The sequence below is a fragment of the Colossoma macropomum genome, unplaced genomic scaffold, assembly GCF_904425465.1.
Source record: "Colossoma macropomum unplaced genomic scaffold, Colossoma_macropomum, whole genome shotgun sequence".
Classification (NCBI taxonomy): domain Eukaryota; kingdom Metazoa; phylum Chordata; class Actinopteri; order Characiformes; family Serrasalmidae; genus Colossoma; species Colossoma macropomum.
The window spans coordinates 18,292,850-18,314,745 of NW_023494805.1; the positions used below are offsets into that span (position 1 = coordinate 18,292,850).

General features: G+C 38.2%; 1 protein-coding gene across 1 annotated transcript in view; it reads right to left on the minus strand.

Annotated features, from left to right (window-relative positions):
• Positions 1 to 7,315: 7,315 nt before the first annotated feature.
• The window catches only part of LOC118825469 (macrophage mannose receptor 1-like), a 28,360-nt gene continuing 13,779 nt past the window's right edge, over positions 7,316 to 21,896 (minus strand). The window contains exons 18-31 of the mRNA XM_036596072.1: positions 21,085 to 21,146; positions 20,886 to 20,986; positions 20,523 to 20,665; positions 20,341 to 20,443; positions 19,601 to 19,746; positions 15,815 to 15,856; positions 15,614 to 15,719; positions 15,282 to 15,511; positions 12,228 to 12,393; positions 11,853 to 12,011; positions 10,193 to 10,309; positions 9,693 to 9,881; positions 8,701 to 8,730; positions 7,316 to 7,640 (exon numbers count right to left, since the gene is read on the minus strand). Of these exons, the coding sequence (XP_036451965.1) occupies positions 7,486 to 7,640; positions 8,701 to 8,730; positions 9,693 to 9,881; positions 10,193 to 10,309; positions 11,853 to 12,011; positions 12,228 to 12,393; positions 15,282 to 15,511; positions 15,614 to 15,719; positions 15,815 to 15,856; positions 19,601 to 19,746; positions 20,341 to 20,443; positions 20,523 to 20,665; positions 20,886 to 20,986; positions 21,085 to 21,146 (1,749 nt within the window). The 3' untranslated portion in view covers positions 7,316 to 7,485. The remainder of the gene's footprint in view (positions 7,641 to 8,700; positions 8,731 to 9,692; positions 9,882 to 10,192; positions 10,310 to 11,852; positions 12,012 to 12,227; positions 12,394 to 15,281; positions 15,512 to 15,613; positions 15,720 to 15,814; positions 15,857 to 19,600; positions 19,747 to 20,340; positions 20,444 to 20,522; positions 20,666 to 20,885; positions 20,987 to 21,084; positions 21,147 to 21,896) is intronic.

Genomic DNA, 21,896 nt, shown 5'->3' on the forward strand with positions numbered 1-21,896 from the left:
AGCAGGCCCAACTACAGTCTAGTCTAATGTAAAAAATAAAGAATTCAAAGAGTTTAACATTCACAGCTGAACACAACACAGCATGAATAAAACAACTCACTACAATTATGCTTGGTGTCTTTCTCTCTCACATACAAATCCTATTACAAAATAAACATATCCAATGATATTTGTACACTTGTCAGTTATAACCCACAGACTGTGTGATTGTGTTTGCTCACCAAAGTAACTTTACTTTATTTTTATTTCATATTTAACTTATGTCATGTTAATGATGGAGTCCTCCCTTAGTAGGCAAGGTATGATGTGGATCCCAGCACTGTATGGCCTATAGTTTTTTTGATTTACACTAGAAACACAAGATAAAATGACTCGATTTCTGATTAGCAAAAAAAAAACCTTTAACGTGACGTATCTGTTATATTACTATCTGTGAACTGGAGTCGAGAGAGTTTACAAGGCTGAGGTTAGCTAATTAGTTGCAGCTTCTGAGTCATTTGGCTCCTTATTTGCAGTGTCTTATTCACCGGCTGAAGTTAGCTTCCTATTCGTGGCCTCTGATTCAGTGAATGACAGGGACATAGAGGGGGAGTTCATGTTCACGTATTTGTTGCACAGTTTTCATTATGACAGTCCCAGTTATTTTTAAAGCATTAAATCAACCTGGGCCTGAACAAAACCAGGATTTCCTAAATGTAGGAGACTGGTTCTCAGTTTGGAATCTGCCATTTGTGTCACTCCATATGAATAAATCCTTCTGCAATTTCAGCTTCTTATTTATTTATTTTTATGCATTATTGCTCATTGTGCCATACTAACAGCTACGTCTGAGACTGGAAAATACTACTAAATCTAAATCAGATTACATTCGATTAAATTTAAATTTAGATTAGACAGAAATCGAACTTAGAAAACTCAGCGTGAAATTTTTGTTTCATACTTTAAACTACTTGCAATGAAATTATACATGTAGAAATGATCTGAAGGAACATCATATATCTGCCAAATAAATTATATAATTGTCCTTTAATCATATTCTTCGTACTCACAATGGCAGGGAAAACATTACAATTTTTTAACCTCTTTATTATTATGTCTTCATTATTAGTTTATGGAAGTCTGTCAAAATGGAAACTGTGCAGCAAATATGCGAAGGTGAACTCTCCCTTTATTTTAACTGGGACTTAAACAACGAACACTCTCATATACTGAGTGAGACATCCATTCTGCAGCCAGTTTATACTCGTTCCATAAAACGGTAATGTGTGTAAGACCCTATAGGCGCCGCTACAACACCAAATATCTGCAAAGAGAGACTAGAATTGGCTTCATACAGAGACCAAATTACCCTCGCTGGGGCTGAATCTCATATGACTCCTGCTTCCTGCGCAGTGCACTACGTAGTAATTAAAAAAATGGCTCTGGCTCCCGAAAAGTAATAGAAAAAAAAATAGTCATTTAGTATTCAGCCACATTCATAGTTGACAAATAGTGTACTATTTGGCTGTAGAGGCAAGAATTTGAATACGTCTCTAAATAGGGCGCCTGGGTTTGATGCTACGTTTGACTGAAACACGGACATTTCAAGCTTGTGAGCCATTTTACTGTGAATTATACTGTAGCTAAGTAATTCAAGCCTGTGATATGTAATAATGAGCTGTTTAGCACCTTTACTATCTTTTAGCCTTTTAGCCAGCTGACCAGTCTAGTTCGAGTTAAGTAAATAAGTTGTCATCTCTTCAGTTTAAACAGAAACGAGCTCTTACTTCCTCAGCACGCCTGGGGCTCCATGCCAGCATATTATTCCATTGACAGCGCAAGGATTTTCGTGTCGTGGCGCAGTAATACAGAGTTCAGTTGCTGTGATGCGGTCATAGTTGCGTGTATATCGAGTCTTTTATAACGGCTTCGAACGCGGCTCAGCCAATCAGATTTTAGGACCGGAACTATCCGTTTTACAATTTTCATTTTGGCGCGTTTTGTACACGTCACTCCGATCTCGTCTGCGTTGCGTTTAACGTTTTCACTGCAATGATGGCTTTTCGAGGAGGTGTTCAAGTCACACCGCGCAGTTTAAAGCAATGTAGCTGTGGCTTGGTTTTTATTTAAAAGCGATAATTCTGACACAAATTCAGCATTTTGTTTTTATTTGCAAATCCTCTTGTATTGTCACTAAAGAGGTCAAACGACGGGAAAACTATGCAACAGACGGTTTGTGTTTATTTTGAGGTGTCACTATAGTAAAACAATGCATTACATTGCATTTACATTTTTCCACTGTACTGATTGTTTTTCAATTCCTCTCCATAACGTTAATTCTGAATTCACAGTTAATTGATAAATAAAATAAAAAATAGATTAAATAATGATATAATAAAATCAGTTGGGCAAAATTAAGTTTAAACAAACTTACTAATCAAGCAGTGTTTTCAAGCAACATTCCAAAGGTTTTAGTCCGGATCCCGTGCTGAAAAAGACGGATTAGACCAGCATGCGTTCTGGTCTAAGCAGGTTTATACTGGTCTAGTGCTAGTTTAACTGGTCACCCAGCTCAGCATGGCCTGTACCAGGGGCAGTTCTAGACCATATTTAAAAGGCCTTCAGCCCCCCTGTTTTTCACCTCAACCCCCCTATAAATGTCATTCTTTCCCAAATAGGCCTAATTCAAATTGATCACATTTTAATAGCAGTTTGTCTTCTTATAGCAGCATGAGGAAATACAACTGCAAATGGGAGATTGTTATTCCATTTTAAGAAGTAAGAGTCAGACCAGCAAGATAATGAAAGTGAAATGTGAAAAGCACTTTGTTTTTTCCATATAAACGGGAAATTCCACTATTTTTTAAAATTTCCATACAATTTAGTGGTTGAGACAGTCGTGCAGAGTGGTTTGATGTAAAATGGTTCATTTGCAAAAAACACTTACCAACTCTGATTTCTCTACAGTGGTGATGATAGGAACCAGGGGTCCCGACTTCTACAATGCAAATATAGCCATTTTATTTACTATCCAAAACCACCAGCGAACCACCTAGAACATATCTTCTGAGTTTTATATTGAATGTTGATGATGGTAAAATAGTAATAAACCTGAAAACATAATTTTTCTTTGGGACTATTTTGCCATCAAACACCCTTCATGTATCCCTCCACCATGAATAAAGGATTAAAATACATTTGAGACCAAACACTTTGTCACAAAACCATCAATTTAGTTGACATCAGGCTGTGTATTCATAACCATTTCATGTAATATGTTTCTGTGAGGGAGCTTTTAGAGGTGGATGTTTGATTCCTATCACCTTCACTGTGAACAATTCTGACTCTGCAAGTTTCTCTAGAATGAAGCATTTCACACCAAACCTCTCCGGGTGACTTTGCTTACAGGTTGCAAAAATAAATGGAAGAAAACATGCTTCTATTTAGTTACAATGAAAATCTGCAACACATCGGCCTTACGGATAAAATTAGTGACCACTGTTGTAATGAATGAGATTTGGTTGGTAATTTTAGGCTGCTGTGTGACAGATATATGTCAGTGTATTCCTTATAAGAGAAGATTGACCCTGCATTACAATGTGTAAATAACAGAGCCTCTGGCAGAGATTGCATCACACTTTTTGTGAATCACACCATGAAGAACACCATGACTCCTGTGTGTCCAATGATAGAATGACATTGGACTCGTGTGTCCAATGTCATTCTATCACACTTTAATAGCTGTTTCTCTTCTTATTGCAGCATGTTTTGGACTTTTTTAATTCCACTGCAAATTTGAATATGCTAATTAAATTGGGTAAATTGCATTTTCCATGTGAGAGTTCACTATTTAAGATATATTTCAGATGCAAAATGTGTATTTGCATTTCTGTATTTAATTCAGTATGGAAAAACAAAGTGCTTTTAATATTTCATTTTCATTGTTTTAACGGTCTGACTCTGAATTACTAAAACAGAAAAACAATTTACAGTGGCGTTTCTTCATCATCACGCTCCGGCTCTGCCAAATTAAATGACTCCTGTGACTCCTATGTTGTTTGACTAGGTCCTGTCAAACTAGTTGCAACCCCACATTGTTGTGGTGGTGTAGAAAGTTCTATTTTAAAATGGGAGAATACTGTATATTGTGTTCTCAAGCATAATTCTGTATACAGGCTAAGTGCACCTGATTTGTACCACTAGGTGTCGCTCTGAGACTTCTAGTGATTACGTGGAAAGGATGAGCTTTGAGTAGAGTGTATACTAAGCTTATTTGGCTGTGCTGCTAAGAAAAAGAGTGAAAGATAGTACTTCAGGCTTGCATGGTCTTCTTGTTACATCCAAAATACCAAAGCTGATTCCTCACCAATCCCTCAGTTTCCAACCTATCCTCTTTCTTTGAAACCCTGTTGAGGAGGAAGTTCTGGATGGAGTAAATTTCTGTATTTCCACCAGAAAAGTGCAGTCAGGAGACCAAAGCAACTCACCACTGTAGGGAGGCATCAAAGTACAGGCGTGGGAAAAGAATCTGGCTGTTCATTAAGGTTCAAGTCTCCACATTGGATCAGATTGATGTCTCAGCTGAAAAGCCACTTTGCTGCTAATGACCCAACTTCTGTCTGGTGGGCCCTCCAAGAGATCTCCAATTAGGTGAAAAAACTTCCCTTATCCTGAATGACCACCAGCTCACCAATGACCTGAATGAGTTCTACTGCAGATTTGAAAGCAAGGACAATCTTCAGCCTCTCTCTGCCAGTCCTCTGCTACCCCACAGAAAAAGGCTGCAGAGATGGTGGTGGACTTCAGGCGCAACCCTACCCCACCTCAACATCAGTGGCTCTGTGGTTTCCACTGCGGAGTCACTTAAATTCATGAGCACCACCATTTCCAGGGGCCATGAAGTAGCAGAGGAACACTGTCTCCATCGCCAAAAGAGCTGAAGAAATTTAACCTGCCGCAGAGCCTGATAATCCAATTCTACACAGCAATCATGAAGTCAGTTGTCACATCATCCATAACCATCTGGTTTGGTTTCTCTACCTCATAAGAACATGTTAAATTCCAGCACATAATCAGGACAGTGGAGAGGATCATCAAATGTAGTCTGCCAACACTTCAGGACATCTACAAAAACAGGATAATGAAGCTCGCTGGCGAAATTGCAACTGATCCCTCTCATCCTGGACACTCTCCTTTCATATCTTTTTCTTCAGGCCACTGTTTGCCAGGTTCCCTTCAGGATGCTGAACCTCTGGACACTCCACTTCCAGCCTTCATGGTGAAGAGGTCTCCAGTCTATGCCATGGGGGCCCTTCTTGACTCCCTCAAAAAAGGGGTTAGCTCCAGCACCACACTTTCATATACACCCCCCGGTCCACATTCCTGCCTTGTATCTACACTCTTTGTTCTTACTCCATTTTATCAGCCTTATTTACCATATAGGAGCACTTTGTAGCCCTTCAATTACAGACTGTAGGTCATTTGTTTCTCTGCATACTTTGTTAGCCCCATTTTACTTCAATGGTCAGGATCACCACAGAGCAGGTATTATGTGAGTGGTGGATCATTCTCAGCACTGCAGTGACAGTAATATGTTAGTCTGTGTTGCTCTGGTATCAGACACAGCAGTTTTGTTGGAGTTTTTAAACACTGTGTCCACTTACTGTCCACAATATTAGACAAACCTATCTTGTTGAACCACTTTGTAGAGGAGGCAGTAGACGGAGACAGTAGCTCATCTGCTGCTGCACAGTTTGCATTGGTCATCCTCTAGTCCTTACTCAGTGGTCACAGGACGCTGTAGACTGGATATTTTCGGTTGGTGGACTATTCTCAGTCCAGCTGAGTTGTTCCAAAACTCAAGCAGCACTGCTCTGTGGTGGTCCTGACTGTTGAAGAACAGGGTAAAAGAGGGCTAACAGTGCATGCAGAGAAACAGATGGACTACAGCCTGTAACTGTAGAACTACAAAGTGCATGCATATGGCAAGTGGAGCTGATGAAATGGACAATAAGTGTAAATGTAAGGAAGTGTACTTAACCAAACAACGTACAGCACACAGCATAAACTGAATCACAATACTGAACTTTTGTTATTGTTTTTGTTCTCTTCTAACTGTTTTAGTAACTGCTCAAACCATTGAATGTGTTGGCAGACAGAGACTGACAAAAGTACTATTGTCAAGGAGACAGGCCCAGTCGTCCACTTAGATTACAAGAAAATGAATCAAATCTATTGATATTATTCCAACAGTGGAGGGGGGAAGTGACTACAGGTCCATTTACTATTTAAAAAAAAATCAAAATTATTCCACTCTACACTTATTAGAGTTAACTTAGACAAAACCACATACCACAGTTTCTTATTTCTCTCCTGCTGAAAATGTTACAAAATCTCTCCAAAAAGGAAAGTCTCCAGTTATAGAAAGGGTCCCTCAAGAACAATACCTGGCTGTTTGGGATTTAGTCAGTCCTTTAATTCTTGATTCTTTTAACTGTGCAATTAAAAATGGTTAATTTCACAGACATCAGAAAATAGCCATTATTTATCACTAAATTAATCCGTGTTGATCAAACAGGCTTTATTAAAGGATTTTAGGATGGACTTTTTGACCCAGACAACAATAGAAGGCTACTCCATGTTATTATTAAAATTCCAATTTAAAATTTTATTTTAATAATAAAACTCCATATTATTATTGAAATTCCAGTTAACAGGATTCTCACTTGATGATGAAAAAAGGGTTGATTGTCTTGAATAGCAGCACTTATGGACGGTACTTGAACATTTTGGATTTGGATCCACTTTCATCACTACGGTTAAAGGGACCTATTATGCTTTTCAGGTCCTGTGCTTTTTTGCATGTGCACAGTCTGCAAGGTTTCAAAGCTCAAAATACATTCCAGAAGGAGTGACTCTTGGAATTCCAGCCTTTTGCTCTGTAACAAGGTGACGTCATCTCCCTCACAGAGAACTACTGGAGGCCGGGAAGAGTTTGTTTAGTTAGTTTTGTCGTGTCAAAAAGATGCTGACCTGACAAATTACATAATCTAGAAATTGCAGCTGACATTTTTACTGTGTGAACTTTTCAGAGCAAAATGAAATGAAAATGAAATCTTGCTACATTGACTTAGATTGGAAGTCAAGAATGTTTTCATTTTCCTGTACTTTTTTGGTGATTCCAGGTTTGTTTTGACAGCGATGACATAGCCTATGTCACTAATGTCAAATTTCACCAAAAAATAATAATATTAATAAAATCTGTGTTCATAGAAGACACAACCCACTGGAAAGCTCACAGACAGAAGACACAACCTCCCCCTGATAAACTCATCCAGTTAGAACAGGGCTTTAATCAAATAACCAGTTATTACATGGAACCAGTGAAATAATGATAATATGGGGGTTGATTTTTGCCAGTTCACTTATCACAATAGGCAACCTAAAAACAATAAACAAACACAATAGACAAATTATGAAACAAAAGCCCATTTATTAACATCCATGTTAGAGCTCCTGACACACCAGGTCTATCATAGGAGCAGCAGCCAATCTCCTGGAGCATCTGTGGTAAATGCAGGCCAGTCCAGCCAGCACACCCACCACCGCAATCACCACGACCACTGACACACCATTAAATGCCCGGTGTGGTTCATCTTTCCCTGCAGCAAAATCAAACAACACAGCATTGATAATTGTTAGATAGATTATAGCATTACTAGTGGGATATGTGACAAGAGTAGTAAATTAGTACAGTACAAGTAGAGTACTTGATACCATGAGCCACATATACAGTCCCCTCCAAAATTACTGGCACCACTGGTAAAAATGAGTAAAAAGGGTTATAAGAAATTCACCTTTAGGTGAATCAGCTTAATCTCACACTGAATAAATGAGGACAATCCAACCTTTAATCGAAGTAAATTTATTCTGAGAAAAAAAACCCTTATCAAAAAACTATTATTTTAATAACATCACATGTGCCACAATTACTGGCACCCCTGCATTTAATACTTCGTACAACCTCCCTTTGCCAACTCCTTATACTTTCGGCAAAACTCTGGAGAGGTTATGTAAAGAGGAATTGTTTCAAATTCTCTGCTCTTGATCTTCTACTATAACTTATAATTTCAGCATAAATGGGTGCAGCTAAAATACTGTAGTCTAAATAGATTGATCTGTTTAAAAAGGTTGATTTTCCTGACAATGAATTTCAAACAGGTTGTTTTTTTCAGCTTAGTGTTCATTTATGAATTGTATGAGCTGAGGTGAAAACGGCATTGATGAAACGACCCAATTTGAGTGATTTTTCCCATATTTAGCAAAAATGAACATATGCATCTGTACAAGAGGGAGAGATGTTTTGCATTTTTTCATGTACACAGCACATAAACTGCTAGAATATTATGTATGTTTATATGTATGTTTAAACTAGTGCCAGTGTCCTACATAACATGCAGGCAGAATATAACCTTTTTGTGCCTGGAACTGGGGCCAAAGGCTTACCATATCTGATCCAATGGCTCATTTTCTTTCCATTTTAAACCATGATTCCTATCCCTTAACATTTCAAATACAGTCTAATTCAAAAAAGATTTTTGATCTTGTAGGAAAGTGAGTGATTCACCACGTTCATCAACAATTTAATTACCTGCTAAGTAGAAAAAGAAAAAACAGATGAATAAAAGTACCACTATACTACTATACGTGTATGGTTATTACCTGCCATTTTTTGTGTGGGTGCCAGTATAACTGGAGGGAAAAAAAGAGAAAAAATTGGCTTAGTCAGCTTCTTACTCAAGTTAAGATCTAAACACATAAGATTTGTTACATTTATAAACTTTATTGTTGTGAATGGCATAGATACTTGGAAATTACTTTAATTCCAAGTAACAGCATTTCATTCTTTGTCTTATAAAGTTACTATTTTGGAGATACATATACTGCTGTATCTAATCCACTCGTACCAGCACAGCACACATTCACATGTCACCACCAAGTCAGTGCAATGCTGAGAATAACCCACCAACCAAATGATACATGCTCTGTGGGTGTCCTGACCATTGAAGAACAGGGTACAAGGGGCTACTGGACCACAGTAGAATTACAAATTGTACCTATATGGTAAGTTCTGTTAAAATGGACAAAGAGTGAAGATACAAGCAGGTGTACCTAATGAAGTGGTGTATATATTAAAAAGCATGTTCAAGAAATGTTTTGCATGTTAGTTTTTTTGAAGAGGCTGCCCCGGGGATTGTGTGTATATGTGTGTATAGAGATGGAGAGATGTGTGCAGGGTAGAGAACAAGTTGTTAGAGACAAAAAGCTTTGCTTATGTGTGGCGTGGCTGTGGCCGACAAAAGCTGGACAATAAAGCACCATGACTCGTGCAAAAGCAGTGTTTCTTTTAGTAGTGGTGGACGCTACAATATGATATATAATATCGTCACTGTTGGAACACAACCTCATATCTCCAAAATGGTGACTTTACATGAAATGCTAACACAAGGCAAAGGCTAACTTGAGTTTTGAAATTATGCAAGAAATGAAAAGCAACAAAAAGGTTTGTCAGAATCAATATCTGCTATTTTATGATTAATACCACCTTTATTACACAAATAAAAATGTGTTTTTGATTGAAAGTCAGTTGATATTGTTTCAAAAACAAATGGAAACTCTCTATATACTCCCTATACTGCAGACTTAAAACACACCTTTGGCTGTTTTGCAGATGAAGGGTGCATGTTCTTCACAACGGTCCTTTAGCCATATTCCGTGTTCTGCAAATAATGCACAGTCTAAGGTCGCCTCATACGATTGGAAGTAAAGAAATTCATCACCGACCATTATTTGTGTCAATTTAAAGTAATTCAACACACTTTTGTCCACCCACAGCCATTGACCTGTGCAGACACACAAAATCATAACTGTGTAAACACCTTTAACACTGTGAGGGAAAAATCATTTCTGCAAAGACTGTAAATTGATAGAAATAATCAGGATGACGGGCAGATAATCAGATAGTCATTACAAAAAATGTATTCATGTAGTTATATTGTAACACAAAAATCTGTATATTATGATAATCTTTTCCAATTAGATTCATAAGTAAGGTGTTGGTGAAAATGATTGATAGTGAACTGATGGTACAATGCAGTGAGTTTGCAATTAAATGTAGTAACATGAAATAAGTGTTCTGTCACTGTAGCATTACCTGCAAGGTTCTTGAATAGACCCATCCAGAATTCTCTGTAATCATCACTGAACAACTTGATGTATGTGTCTACAAAACTCTCTTCCACTGGATCCAAAATGCTAACAAGATTAGCTCCTGTGCCAAGGAAAAAGAAGTATTTTCTCATTTTTTTCTATTCATTGTGACCACAGGCAATATCAAGTATGTTATAGTATTCTAAAATATATACTAAGGGTTGCATGACTATTAATTATAAAAAAAGACTTCACCATTGGGATTATAAATTAATCACTGCAACTCTCAGACTCTCTCCCCTCAACTCTCAGAGAGTTTAAACTGGTTCTGGTTATCTACGCCTCCATGCACGATTGTTTGTAAAGCTAAAGGCTAGTTGCAAGCAGTTGCATCTACTCACCATTATCTTGCAGAGTGAGATAAACACTGAACCAGGAAACATTCATGATATCCAGTTTTGTGGTTCCTCAAAGTACTCCATTTAATTTAATGTGAGCGCTCACATTGCGCAAACGTTCTGTCACTGGTCATTTTGCATATCAGTCAAATTGCCCTTTCTAATTAGATACAGTGTTTCTCGAAATCTACATTTTCTGGATATTGAGCCTGTATTTTAGCACAGTCTTCTGCAGCTAGCAGTGATATTGAATTCATCTTAGTAGTATTTCCACACAAATAAGGTGCTTAGGAAGAAACTGTTTTCTCCTTCTGTCTGTTCAATACCTTTATTTACTGCCTCTGTATCTCAGGCCCTGTCCTAGACTATTCGACTGTACACTGTTAGAAATAAGGTACGTTTTTCGTCAAGGTACAATGTACCCTCAAAAGTACAACACTGGTTTTAAGGTCCAATTGTGTACCTTAAATAAGTTTTTCCCAGGTGAAAGATATATTTTTAATCTTAATGTAACCTAATGTTTTAAAACAGAAGAATAAAATAAAAAGCCTGGAGACGAGACGAGGTGTGTGGAGTCAATACAACTTAAAAAATATCATTTAATTGGATTACGGTACAATTATGTGTATTAAAGGTACTGAGATGTACCCTTGAGGGTACTATCCCAGTGAGAAGAGGGGTACTGCCCCAGTGAGAGTTTCGTACCTTTTTAGAGTGTACTGACCAGTGGATTTATTATTCAACTAGTCTATGCAACCCCTAACATACACAGTTTAAGCCTTATACTAATAAACTACTAAAATACGCTGTACAAAAACAAATGATTTGTTGGCAAAATTTACTGTAAGGTTTAAATAATATACATACATACATACAAAGGATCATGTCACATTAATCATATCATGACTAAAGAAAACTTTGGTAGCTCTTTGGTAGCAGATATACGCTGTCATGAGTTGTCATGACAGATTATGTCCAGCAAAATTACAGTGTCATGTTACACATATCCTGCTTTATGTCTTGATGGCTAACTTTGGTAGCAAGAATTAGCATGTGATATAAGCTGTCATGACATCAAACATCAGGCAACATCTATCATGACATTTATGCAATAATAGTTACATGACACTGTTATATTAATGAATAAAATATTTAATAAATATTTAATAATAAGACATCTGGCATACCATCTTTACAGCATGGTTATGTCAATGTTATGTGTGCATGGTTCAAGTAAACTTTTTAGAAAGGGATGTGGACACTGACCTCTCGACATACAGATTTGAGAGGCTTTGTTCCATGATACTGATTGCTTTACAAATGCATAGCAGTGCCCTTTAAAAGGCAGCCACGTCATCTTTGGTTCTTCTTCGGTTTGATTGGGGCACACGCCTAAATAGGGAACTGGTGTAGTTGGAGCAATGTCTGTAAAGAAGGTTTTAAAGTTGTGAATTTGCAGCAATGATCATGCATATTGATGCAAGCTAAACAGTAACAACCCCTCAGAGGTACGACAGAGAATCAGAATCAGGAAAGTATTCTTAATTCCACAGTCTGATAAACAGCCTCACTGTGTGATTCCTGGCATATTCTAATCAAATGACGGTCTGATAGAAGGAAAAGCAACAGCACATAACTCACCTGTTGATTTCTTACACATGCTGTAGAGGGTTTGATTGCATTGAGCAGATTTCCATGTTCCACCTACATCCACATAAACACAGGGGTGGTCCTTCTTTGGTTCATTTGAGTCCCACCTTGTCATATTTAATTCCCACTTATCGATCCAGTGGAAGTATCCATCTGTCTGTTCACAAACACAACCAACACTTTTTGTACAGCTTTATCTTTATGTACAGAACACTGTATAAGACCAAAGCAGTTCTTTAGTTTAGTCAGTTCAATCAGTTCATTTATTTGTATAGCGATTCACAGAACTCTGGATCCAAACCCCTTGTGAACAAGCTAAGGGCAACAGTGGTAGGGAAAACTCCCAGGGCCAGATGTACATACAAAATGTCCCTTAATGCGATCACAGTTAGTGTCTAATGAAAGTTCAGTTATGGTCAGGGCTTTGTGATGGCCACTCCATTACCTTCACTTTGTTGTCCTTACACCATTTTGCCACAGATTTGGAAGTATGCTTGAGGTCATTGTCCAGCACCCCCACAACATGATGCTGCCACCCCCATACTTCACAGTTGGGATGACATTGGGATTGTTTCATCAGACCAGAGGACATTTCTACAAAACGTTAAATCTTTTTATGGCAGTTTTGGGACAGTGGCTTCTTTCCTGCTGAGTGGAATTTCAGTTCATGTCCATATAGGACATGTTTTACTGTTGATATAGATATTTTTGTACCTGCTTCCTCTAGCATTTTCACAGGATGGTTTGCTGTTGTTCTTGGATTGATTTGTATTTTTCGCACATTCTAGACAGAATGTGTCTCCTTCCTAAACTGTGTGATGGCTCTGTGGTCCCATGGTGTTTAAACTTGCATATTATCGCTTAAACAGATGAACGTTGTACTTTCAGGCACTTGGGAATTTCTCCAAGGGAGGTCCACGGATTCATTTTCTGATGTCTTGGCTGATTTCTTGGTTTTCCCATGATGTCAAGCAAAGAGGCAAGTAGGCCTTATAAGGCAGGCCTTAAAATACTGTCAGAGGTACACCTCCAATTAACTCAAACTCAAAATGTCAGTTAGCCTATCAGAAGCTTCTAAAGCCATAATGACATTCTCTGGAATTTCCTAAGCTATTTAAAGATACAGTAAACCTGTGTATGTAAATTTCTAAACTAATGGAAATTGAAAAAGTGAATTATAAGTGAAATAACATGTTTGTAAACATTGGTTGGAAAGATTTCTTGTCAGGTACAAAGAAGGCATCCTAAACCACTTGCTAAAGCTACAGTTTATTAAGATTGAATCTGGAGGGGGGGGGATAATTATGAGTTTTAAAGACTTCAACAGTGTTTGTAAACTTAGGCCTTCAACTGCAGGTAATTTGAAAATTATTGTTTAAGCAGCAATCACGGTTACAGGCTACTTGATATCTCACTCATCCTGTAGCTAATAGGATGGAGAACGATGGTACTTTAGTACAACCCAACAACTGTTAATAGATATTTATTTGTTCATCTAGGTGATTCCTAGTCAGTTCATGAAGTTTTTTTTTAAATATTTGTTCCCTGTGTGAGCTCCTTTCATTTACAGTGCTTAAAAATGATAAATTTATCATGTACTATGCAATACATTTTCCTTCTTCTGTCTTCTTCCTGAGGTTTAGTGAAAATACGGGGTGTGAAAGTTCCGTTATATTAACAAAGCTCATATGGTTTTTAATGCAGTTGTCCCCACAATATATTCACCAGTTTCACATGATCCTCGTATATTTTGCACAGCCGTCCTTCAAATGCAGAAGGAAGAAATACTGAGAAGAACTAAGATTCAAAAAGCAATTCAGCAATTCAACAACTATCAAAATGTTTCACTCAACACACCTTTTATACTCTTATTATAACATTAAGTTTTTCAGCCGTTCTTTTCTATATGTATGTGTTTTATCTGTCTGTGGTTCTTTAGTATAGATTTAAATTTGATATTGGTTCTGTGTATGTTAAGCCTTTGAGATCTAGTGTTTAAAGACAATTCATATTGATGTCTCATTGACCCTGTCATGTCTCCCCTTTTCTCCTAAAGGATCCCAAAGGAATCTAAGCTCTGTACAACATTAGCTGTCATCAAGAAAGGAGACAATGAAAATTCCATTATCTACATAGATCATGTTCCATGAACCTTTTTCACAAAGTTGAGACACTTGCAACTGCTGCAGCTGAGTTTCAAATGAGTTGCAAGATGCTTTCCATTATGCAACTTAAGTGTAATTTAGTTTCATATAGGGATTAAGCAACTAAAGGTACATGAAAGTTTCACCATGCAAAGCCAGCCTAAGAAAACAGAGTATGGGTACCGATAACATGGATACGTGCATACGTTGCAGTCGCATTACAGCATGGTAACAGCAGACTAGAAGAACAAATAATGGCACAAGCAGCCGCTTAAACAGCTTTTGCTCTTAGCTGGCTAGTTAAACCAGCTGGTTACAGAAACATTAGCGTTTGAGAACCCTACATTTGTTTGATCTTTGTGAAAAGTGAAAAACTACCCACCTTACATAAATTCAACCAGGACTTCTTCCAATAAGCCATTTTCTGCTTCACTTTTTTGTCCACTGACTTCAAAATCAGTAGTTTGATCATTTGATATGGTCACTTGATGTGTTATCAGCATTTTAATTGGCACTTGTAAGTGAGTTGCTGGGTGCTGTACATTATGCAATCCAACAACTCAAGTGCAATTTAATTTCATGTTTGTTTCAAGCAGCTAAAGTTGCACGGCACATTTACCATGTAAAGCCAGCCTAAGCGTTAAACAGAAGCATTCAAGGCATTGTCTGAAGTTAAAAAGTTATCTGAGACAGAATGCGAATAAAATCTGGTGGACTACCAATTATGACAGGTATTATGTTAACATGAAAGGTAAGAAACTCGGTATAGTGTTAGGTGTGTGCAATATCTGGTTAGGAGTCATCAGCCTAAATATAGAATTTAACAGGAATTCAAGAGGGCGAATGGCACACATGGCATTGTTACTTCTGTTTGAAGCAATCTTTTTCTACTCTTTCATACCTCCAAGTTGTTAAGGCCGATCCACAGGGGTTGTCTGAGTTTATAGGTCTGCAGGTCTATGTAGGCCTGGGTTAGGGTGTCTTGAATGCTGGCCAGTTTTGCCCCCTCAGCTTCACAGTAAATCTGTGCTTCCTGCCAGGTCAAGTTTGTTTGAACCAGCATGTAGGAAGAACTTCCAAGCCTGATGAAAGTTTGGGGCACCTCTGCGGAGCTTGGTTCAATAAAGTGATCTGAATACAAAACAAAAAGTGAATATTATGAATCTATTGTTTGCAAAATGACAGAAGCTGAAAAACATCCAAAATCCTTCCAGAGTCATTTTTTAGACTTACCAACAGCTTGGCTGCAAATGTAACCGCTGGTATCATTGCAGTTTTTTGTCACCCACTTTCCCAGGTTTGGCCTTTGCACGCCTCCCATTACTACACAAATTTGAGGCTAAAACATGAAATCATTTTATGTAAAAATTTTATGTGAAAAATGTTGCTATGTCCAAAATGCTATAACATTCATGAATTGAAAAGAAAAGATACCCGAGTACTTTTCAGATGTTCGTCCCCTGAAATGGAATCAAACTGCAAGAAAACAGGATTGCATTATACATTTGGCATATATTTGCTGTTGTCAGAAGAAAACCTCTTATCTCCAAAAACGTAACTTAACAGGAGAAGGAAAAAACCTACTTTAATTTTCAAGTCACTTTGGGCCGTTTCTTTTAGTCCATTCATCATGAAATTTACATACAGTATAAAGGACAACGGGCATTTTCAAATTATGTCAAAAACTGAAAAACAACAAAAACAGAGATACCAGGTTTCCGACAGCGATGATATGCAAATTATTGATGCTATAACAGTAATGTAAAATATCATGGGTTGTTATGAGTTTACATGGCTCCATAATACTCTTGGCCAAAAGCTCAATAATAATAATAATAATAGTAATAGACGTAAACAGCACTTTTCATTTTAGTTTAAAATTCTTAAGTGTTTTACACAAGAATATAAGTAAAACATTGAAAACACTCTGAATGAAAGAAATATCACAATTACAAACAAGAGGTGAAAATGAGCCACAGCACTGTAGAGGGCCACTGTAGTACTGCTAGGGTGTAGTCATTACAATGTAAAGACAATTAACCAAACCAATGATTTTCAATATGTCAAATATTATTGTTGTGTGTTCAGAAAAAAAATTGACTGGCAACAATGCCTGTGTTACATTTGCTTATATTTGAAACAATAGGGCTGATCAAATCTTCTTTTGGACCACAGCAGCTTTTGTAGCAGGTTGTGTGGCTGCTTGTGTGGGCTGCAGGTTGTAAAAGTTTAGGAACTCCTGTTCTTCGCATATGCTTGCCTAAACAATACCTGCCAAAAAACTCCTAATAGAAAGAGGGAGGTAGTGAGTTCAGAAAAACTGTACAGTTTGGTAAAAACCATAAGCCACCAACCCCCTCTCCTTGTGGCCTGGACTCTTTGCTGTCATTATTTATATAAATATACACACACACACCATCTAAACCACTTATCCTTCTGGCCTGTGGTGGGACGCTGGAGCCCATTACAGCTGTCATTGGGCGGAAGGCAGGATACACCCTGGACAGGTCGCCAGTCCATCGCAGGGCAGACAGATTCACATTCACACTCATTCATGTCCAACTGGCTTGACTGCATGTCTTTGGACTGTGGGAGGAAACCCACGCAGACAGGGGGAGAACATGCTAACTCCACACAGAAATGACCCTGGTCACCCGGCCGGGAATTGAACCCAGGCCATTCTTGCTGTGAGGTGACGGCGCTACCCACTTATTTATTTGTCAAGGACAGTGGTCACTAATAAACAGTATTAACAGAACTGTAAATGAGGCAAAAGGCTAATTTTATCCCAGATAATAAAAAGGCCTGGACAGATGTTAAGACATGTTTTCTTTCATTGCAGTTACTGTTGTTTTTAAAGTAGGGCTGACAGTATTTTATTTATATTTTTGGCTTAGGGAGATAGAAACATTTTTTCTTGTGTATTAATTTATCCCGAATGCTGTGTGTGATCTGCTTCTTATTCCGATCTGCATTTCAAAGTCAACTAAAGACAATCATGAGTCCTGCAATGCTGCAATATTTACAGCATGTCCACACACTAATCCTAACCCTCATATGTTTTTGTTATGTTACTGAGAGTCTGCTGAGTATTTGTTTCGTCTAAAAGGACCACTCAAAATAAAGTGTCAACCAAAATCTTATACATTAACTCCAGATAAGAAAACAGTATTACAGAAACATCCTAACCATCCTAAACAGACCAAACTGCTAAAGTCCTAAGACAACCCCAGAGGTACACTATATTGCCAAAAGTATTCGCTCGTCTGCCTTCACATGCATATAAACTTGAGTGACATCCCATTCTTAATCCATAGGGTTTAATATGATGTCGGCCCACCCTTTGCAGCTATAACAGCTTCAACTCTTCTGGGAAGGCTTTCCACAAGGGTTAGGAGTGTGTTTATGGGAACTTTTGACCATTCTTCAGAAGCGCATTTATGAGGTCAGAATGTGATGTTGGACGAGAAGGCCTGGCTTGCAGTCTAATTCATCCCTAAGGTGTTCTATCGGGTTGAGGTCAGGACTCTGTGCAGGCCAGTCAAGTTTTTCCACATCAAACTCGCTCATCCATGTCTTTATGGACTTTGCTTTGTGCACTGGTGCGCAGTCATGTTGGAACAGGAAGGGGCCATCCCCAAACTGTTACCACAAAGTTGGGAGCATGAAATTGTCCAAAATCTCTTGGTCTGCTGAAGCATTAAGAGTTCCTTTCACTGGAACTAAGGGGCCGAGCCCAACTCCTGAAAAACAATCCCACACCATAATGTCGCCTACACCAAACTTTACACTTGGCACAATGCAGACAGACAAGTACCGTTCTCCTGACAATCACCAAACCCAGACTCATCCATCGGATTGCCAGACGGAGAAGCATGATTCGTCACTCCAGAGAACACGTCTCCACTGCTCTAGAGTCCAGTGGCGGCGTGCTGTACACCACTGCATTGCGCTTAGTGATGTAAGGTTTGGACGCAGCTGCTCAGCCATGGAAACCCATTCCATGAAGGTCTCTGCGCACTGTGCTTGAGCTAATCTAAAGGCCACATGAAGTTTGGAGGTCTGTAGCGACTGACTCTGCAGAAAGTTGGTGACCTCTGCGCACTATGCGCCTCAGCATCCGCTGACCCCGCTCTGTCATTTTGCGTGGCCTACCACTTTGTGACTGAATTGCTGTCATTCCCAATCGCTTCCACTTTGTTATAATACCACTGACAGTTGACAGTGGAATATTTAGTAGAGAGGAAATTTCATGACTGGACTTGTTGCACAGGTGGCGTCCCATCACAGTACCACGCTGTAATTCACTGAGCTCCTGAGAGCGACCCATTCTTTCACAAATGTTTGTAGAAGCAGTCTGCCTACCTAGGTGCTTGGTTTTATACACCTGTGGCCATGGAAGTGACTGGAACACCTGCATTCAATGATTTGGATGGGTGAGTAAATACTTTTGGCAATATAGTGTATCTTAACTTCTGTTTTAACCATCTGTTTCTATTGATTTATGTAGGCCCATGCAGCATCTTTCACTAAAACTAGCATAATGACGTAACATTGATCTACACTGAAATTGGTGCTGTGACATATGAGTTTTTTTTTTTTCTAATAGCCTTTTAAAAATCCCAAACACTTCATACGTTAATATTAATAAAAACCTCCTCAGATAAAAAAATTACAGTGATGGTGGTGAATGATGAGACTCAGTTGAACATGTGGCTTCTTATACAGAGTAATAACGTTAGTGTGGTCGACTAAAGCAACTGAAACTGTGGAGTGATGACTCTGATAAACAGCACAAAGAGCTGTCACAATATTCTTAATTTCCAGTTTACCAAGTTTATCTTGACCTGTTAGATCTTCTTTCAGTAATACGGCTGTAGATTATTATAGAAAGTCCAGTCCATCAACAAATTCAATGAAATATGTTAATTCTTTTGTTTAGAAGCTGCTGTACTGTTATAGACAGACAAAAGCAATGATGCATCATAACATCAATAATTTCGATTAAGTTGAAAAAAATGGCAATAATACTAAAAAACAGACACTTTTGAGTCATTTATAGCTCTTATTGATTCATTGAGCCAACTGATTTTACTCAATGAAAAGTTCTGAATGTGTTAGAGGACAGAAGGAGTGCATCAGAATATAAATTTGTTGAATTTCTAAAACTCAAGTCAGTTTTTGACCCTTTGTAAATAACAACTGCATTGGTCATCTTACCTTGATGTTGCCAGCTTCTGAAGCGTCGAACTCTGCATGCCTAAATTCACTTCCATCTGTCCATCTAAATCTGTCCGATACCAAATTATTCAAGCCAAGCCATAAATCTGGCACGTTGGCATCATCCATCCTTGAGGTTAAGAAGACTGGAGCAAACAAATGAGGACATATCATAATGACATATTATAAAGAATCAGACATGGGAAAATTCCATGTCAGTGGTCACGAGGTGATGTAATTCAGGTCCAACCATATTACACAATTGATCCAGCTAATCTAGGATTAGCAAATGCATTAATTAGCTGGATTACGTGTGCTTGATTACCACTGTAATTGACCTCTGCAAAAAGGTGGGTCTCCAAAAGCAGGGACCACTTTACTATTCATTGATAGTGTATATAATGTACCTAATCATATGAAATTTAATAATAAACAAACATTAAAAAAAAACACTTTAAGAAGACACTCAGTAGTGCAATGTGATGATCAAAGATTTTGATCACCTCTTCCAAAGATGCTTAAAGCTGATCTCACCCAGACCCAACAGCATTTGTGATCCTATAATCTACAAATGCTCAGACGGTTTAACAATCTTGAATATCTCACTGTGTGCGACCTCTACTTGGTTCCACATTCTACAGTCTGTCCTCTATTTATTGTCCTTTTTGGTTTTCTTGGAAGAAAATACAGAATAAACTGGTAATAATTTACAGCTTTACTATCACTGAACTTGGTCTTACCTTGCTGAATTCTATTGGTAATAGCAGCTAGATTTCCTCCAAGACGTCTACAGTATGATCTGGCTTCAGTCCATGTTTTCAGGTCCAGTCCTATCTTATAACACTGTACGCAAACAAACAAAATTGTTACATATTTACACATCTGGCAAAACCAAAAATAAACCTCTTTTATTATTCAGTACCTTTTCCTCAAATTTCACCCAGTCAGGAGCACAGCCCCCTTTGGGGGGCTCAGTAGGGGCTGCAGTGACATTTATTGGGACAGAGCCACTCCGTTTACATACAAAGCCCACTCCATCACCACAGTTCACACTTTGCCAAAGCCCTGAAGAAAGAAAGCAATGATCTGTTAATCTGACTAAAGAGTTTACCAAACATCATTGTTCCCATAACAATGGTTTATACAATCTAGAACTCTTTATTTGAAGGTTAACTACATAGGGACTCCATAACACATGAACATGTGTACTATTCTTTAAGATACAGCAATGCATTAATGCAGTTACATCAGTGTGTAACTCTTTGTTTCAACTGTGATGACTTACCTTGAGAGTAAGTCATCTTTACACAGTGTTCATCATTGTTCAAGAAGGCTGGCTGGTTTTGTTCCCATGCCTGGAATAGTACTGGCGATCCATCCATCCACCTTGCCAAAGAACAGTTATATCATTGTATTTCTTTGTTTATATAATATGCTTAATGTGCTTTTTAATGTGGGCACAGTATTGTTTTTTTTAAACTTACGAAAGCGACTTGTCCAGATCAATATACATGCCAATATAAAAGTTGTAATATCTTTCTTTCATCTGTAACACACAAACAACACACACCCTGCAGTAAGATCACAATAAGCTACACCATACAGTTACTGTGCATGCATAAACATAATGGGTCAGATATATTGAGCCTTTTGCACCTGTTTCAAGCACAAATAGGCAGCATTCTACTGTTGTAGTCAAGACCGCTACAGCCGAGTCCGAGTCAAGACCAAGACCGGCACAAATTGAGTCTGAGTCAAGATCGAAGTTTGGGTAGCCACTGGTCAACGTTTTTGTGTGGAGTTTCCTCCTCTTCTTTAACACTGTTATGAATTAGCAGTAGCATCTCAAAAGGAAGGCAATAGCAACAGTCACTGCAGCTCAGTGGAGGCCCAGGCCACAAAGATGTACAAAACAAAATGTTTACTAATAGAAAAATATTATGGTAACACTTTACTTGAACTCTGCTGCATAACATTAATATAACCATGCCACACATATATCATAGCAGATGTCATATGTCGTCATGAACTGTAATGACAGATTACATTCAGTAATATAACAGTGTCACATTAGCATTGCGGTTAATTTGTTATGACACATCATAAGGGTTGATGTCATGATGGCAAACTAGAAAAAAAAATTAGCATGTGACCAAAGAAGTCATTACATCAAACATTATGGCACCTGTTATGACATTTATCGGCAATGGCAACATGACCCTGTTATATTAGTCATGACAACTAATGACAACATAGGATGTCTTGGCTATGTCTGTGTTAGTTCAACGCTTCAACA